At 38.4% G+C, this 3,046-nt stretch overlaps 2 protein-coding genes across 2 annotated transcripts in view; both read left to right on the top strand.

The window, feature by feature from the left end:
* Nucleotides 1-32, top strand: part of LOC104774014 (paired amphipathic helix protein Sin3-like 6) — a 5,165-nt gene extending 5,133 nt beyond the window's left edge. Inside the window, exon 5 of the mRNA XM_010498681.1 lies at nt 10-32. Within this exon, the coding sequence (XP_010496983.1) occupies nt 10-32 (23 nt within the window). The remainder of the gene's footprint in view (nt 1-9) is intronic.
* A 47-nt stretch (nt 33-79) lies between these two features.
* On the top strand, nt 80-2,868 carry LOC104774013 (paired amphipathic helix protein Sin3-like 6; the record flags this gene model as incomplete). Its single annotated transcript, XM_010498680.1, has 8 exons — nt 80-137; nt 233-487; nt 724-1,217; nt 1,413-1,985; nt 2,074-2,162; nt 2,239-2,377; nt 2,478-2,630; nt 2,708-2,868. Coding segments are annotated over exons 1-8 (1,922 nt in total), but the record flags the coding sequence as incomplete, so codon positions are not given.
* Between the last annotated feature and the right edge of the window lie 178 nt (nt 2,869-3,046).

The raw sequence follows: 3,046 nt of genomic DNA, 5'->3' as shown, positions 1-3,046 counted from the left end.
CGTGTTCAGGTATGAAATGGACATGTTACTAGGATCTGTAAGTTCAGCAATCAAACACGTGGAAATCCTTCTGGAAAAGATGAACAACAACACTATCTCAGTAGACACTACTATATGTATCGAGAAACACTTATCAGGTAAGTTGTTAGTTTGGAACAAATCTAGTTTGGCTATAGATTGTCTGTTCTTCATTCATTTGTGCTATAACACTCTATGTGATTGTATCTAATAGCTATGAACTTAAGATGCATTGAGCGGTTATACGGTGATAATGGGCTTGATGTCATGGATCTTTTGAAGAAGAACATGCATAGTGCTTTACCGGTGATACTGACGCGCTTGAAGCAGAAGCAAGAAGAATGGGCAAGGTGCCACTCTGATTTCCAGAAAGTTTGGGCTGAAGTATATGCTAAGAATCACCACAAGTCACTAGATCATCGTAGTTTCTATTTCAAGCAGCAGGACTCTAAGAACTTGAGCACAAAATGTAAGCTTCTATATCAAAATTTTACTTATTAAGTTCATTATGTGAAAATCTCAACCTACTTTAGGATTGATAAAACCACATCCATTAGCAACTTCTTTCTCAATCTCGTCATTTTGAAGAGAGGATGGTGAAGCGAGAGAAAGTTCTGTTTTTTCTTCAATAATAGATTGCTGATTATGTATTTATCTGGGAGTTACAGTTTTGCATCAATGCCATTGTTTCGTTGTGGAATACAGGTTTAGTGGCAGAGATAAAAGATATCAGTGAGAAAAAGCATCAAGAAGATCTGCTTCAAGCTATTGCTGTTAGAACTATGCCCTCTTTTACTCCGGATTTGGAGTTTGATTATTGTGATACACAAATTCACGAGGATTTATATCTGCTAATCAAGTATTACTGTGAAGAAATATGTGCCACTGAACAATCAGATAAGGTAATGAAGCTGTGGATAACCTTTTTAGAGCCCATGTTTGGCACTCTTTCGAGGTCTCAAGGTGACCTTGCTATGGAAGATGTATCAAAGTTGAAAACCAACCAAGAATTGCATGATGCATGCGTGGCAGTGAAGGACAGCTCTTCTGGGTCAAAGGGTAAACATCCAATATCCCCAAAACTGCTGAAAGATAATCCAACAATGCAAGGAATCTCGCCTGGGAAAGATGTCTCAGCCAATATACTGAAAGGTGCTCAGCATGATAAAGTGCAAGATGACACAGATATGTCTTATGAGGTAACCCCTTGTGTGTGTGGAATTGTTTTTAAACTCAGGTTGTATGCACTTCAGTTGTGATGAAATGAAATAAGAGGTTTCCTTTGTTAGTTATCAAATTGACACCTTGATGAGCAATCAGTAGAAACCAATCATCAGTATATCTATTTACGAAACTTTATTGATGTTTGCCTAATTTTGGTTCATTGTCCGCAGGTTATTCAGTCTACCAAACTTGTGTCAGCCAGAAACGATCAGATAATGGAGGATGTATCAGTGGGAAATCATGAGGCTGAGCGAGAAGAGGGTGAATTATCTCCCACTAACAGTTGTGAGCAAGGCAACTTTGATGTTAGCGGACAAAATGGCCTCAAGCCTTTACAAAGGGTGATGGACAATGTAACAAGCAATACAGACCAGCAAAGTTGTGATAAAAAGGGAGCATATTGCACTGAAACGGGAACAAAGGGAAATACTCACCCTGAAGATGACGAAAATTGTCACAAGTTATCAGAGGATAATGAGACCGCCTCTGAAAAGGTTGTTTCAGGAACCAAGTCTGGTTGTCATGAAAAGCATAAGGAGCGTATTAGTGTGGCTGGAGAGGTGGCTAATGGAAAAGAAGGTGAAGATGGATCCTTTGCATTTACAGAGCGGTTTCTGCAAACTGTAAAACCTGTTGCCAAGCATGTGTCTTTGCCACTGCAAGCTAGTGAAACTTGCTCTCAGAATGATTCTCGAGTTTTTTACGGGAATGATTCTTATTATGTGCTATTTAGGCTTCATCAAGTAAGGAATTTTTTGAATCAAGTTTCTCAAGTCGTTAATATTCTTGCTATTTTTCTCCTCTCGTGTTAATCTTCTGCTAATTTTCCAGATGTTGTATGAGAGAATACAATCAGCAAAGAAACATTCAGAAAAGAAGTGGAAGGCTCCGGATAACACAACTCCTGATTCTTATCCCAGGTGATTTATCTTCCAATTTAATGTCTTTGTACTGAAAAATGGTTCGTTACTGATTTTGGAAGCATAACACTTTTAGGTTCATAGATGCACTGTATAATTTACTTGACGGCTCTAGTGACAATACAAAGTTTGAAGATGAATGCCGAGCTATTTTTGGAGCACAGTCATATGTTCTTTTCACATTGGACAAGTTAGTTCAGAAGTTTGTTAAGCATGTAAGCAAAATTAGTGTATTGTCATCTCAACCCTCAACTTCCATTTCTCTTTTTTTATCTGACTCTTTCTTGACATTGGGATGGTTTGGATATGCTTCAGCTGCATGCTGTTGCAGCTGATGAGACAGACACCAAGCTTCGACAACTACATGCGTATGAGAACTACAGAAGACTGGGGAGATTCGTTGATCTAGTGTATCATGAGAATGCACGTGCCCTCCTCCATGAGGCAAACATATACCGGATCAGATATGTAGGTTTCTCTTAACTACGCATCTTTGTCCATTCAAATTCCATAACGTACTCTAATAACTTTGGAACTGATTGCAGTCATCAGCAAAAACACGTCTCTCTATTCAGCTTATGAACTGCGGGAATAACCAGCCTGAAGTAGCTGGTGTAGCCATGGAGCCGGATTTTGCAAATTATCTACAAAAAAAGTTTCTGACATCCGTCAATGATGATGAGAATCATGGACTGTTTTTGAAAAGGTGAAGGAAGTATGATAAAAGCATATGGTGTGTATGTGTAACATATATATATATATATATATATATATATATTCCTTAGGTCCACAGTAACATTTAACCATACTCGTGCAGGAACAAGGAGAAATTCACTAGTGTAAATGAATCTTCGGGGGATACAATTGCAATGGAAGGATTGAGT

Source organism: Camelina sativa, unplaced genomic scaffold, assembly GCF_000633955.1.
Source record: "Camelina sativa cultivar DH55 unplaced genomic scaffold, Cs unpScaffold00990, whole genome shotgun sequence".
NCBI lineage: Eukaryota > Viridiplantae > Streptophyta > Magnoliopsida > Brassicales > Brassicaceae > Camelina > Camelina sativa.
Note: the sequence above shows the minus strand (reverse complement) of the source record. Positions and strands in the feature narration are given on the sequence as shown.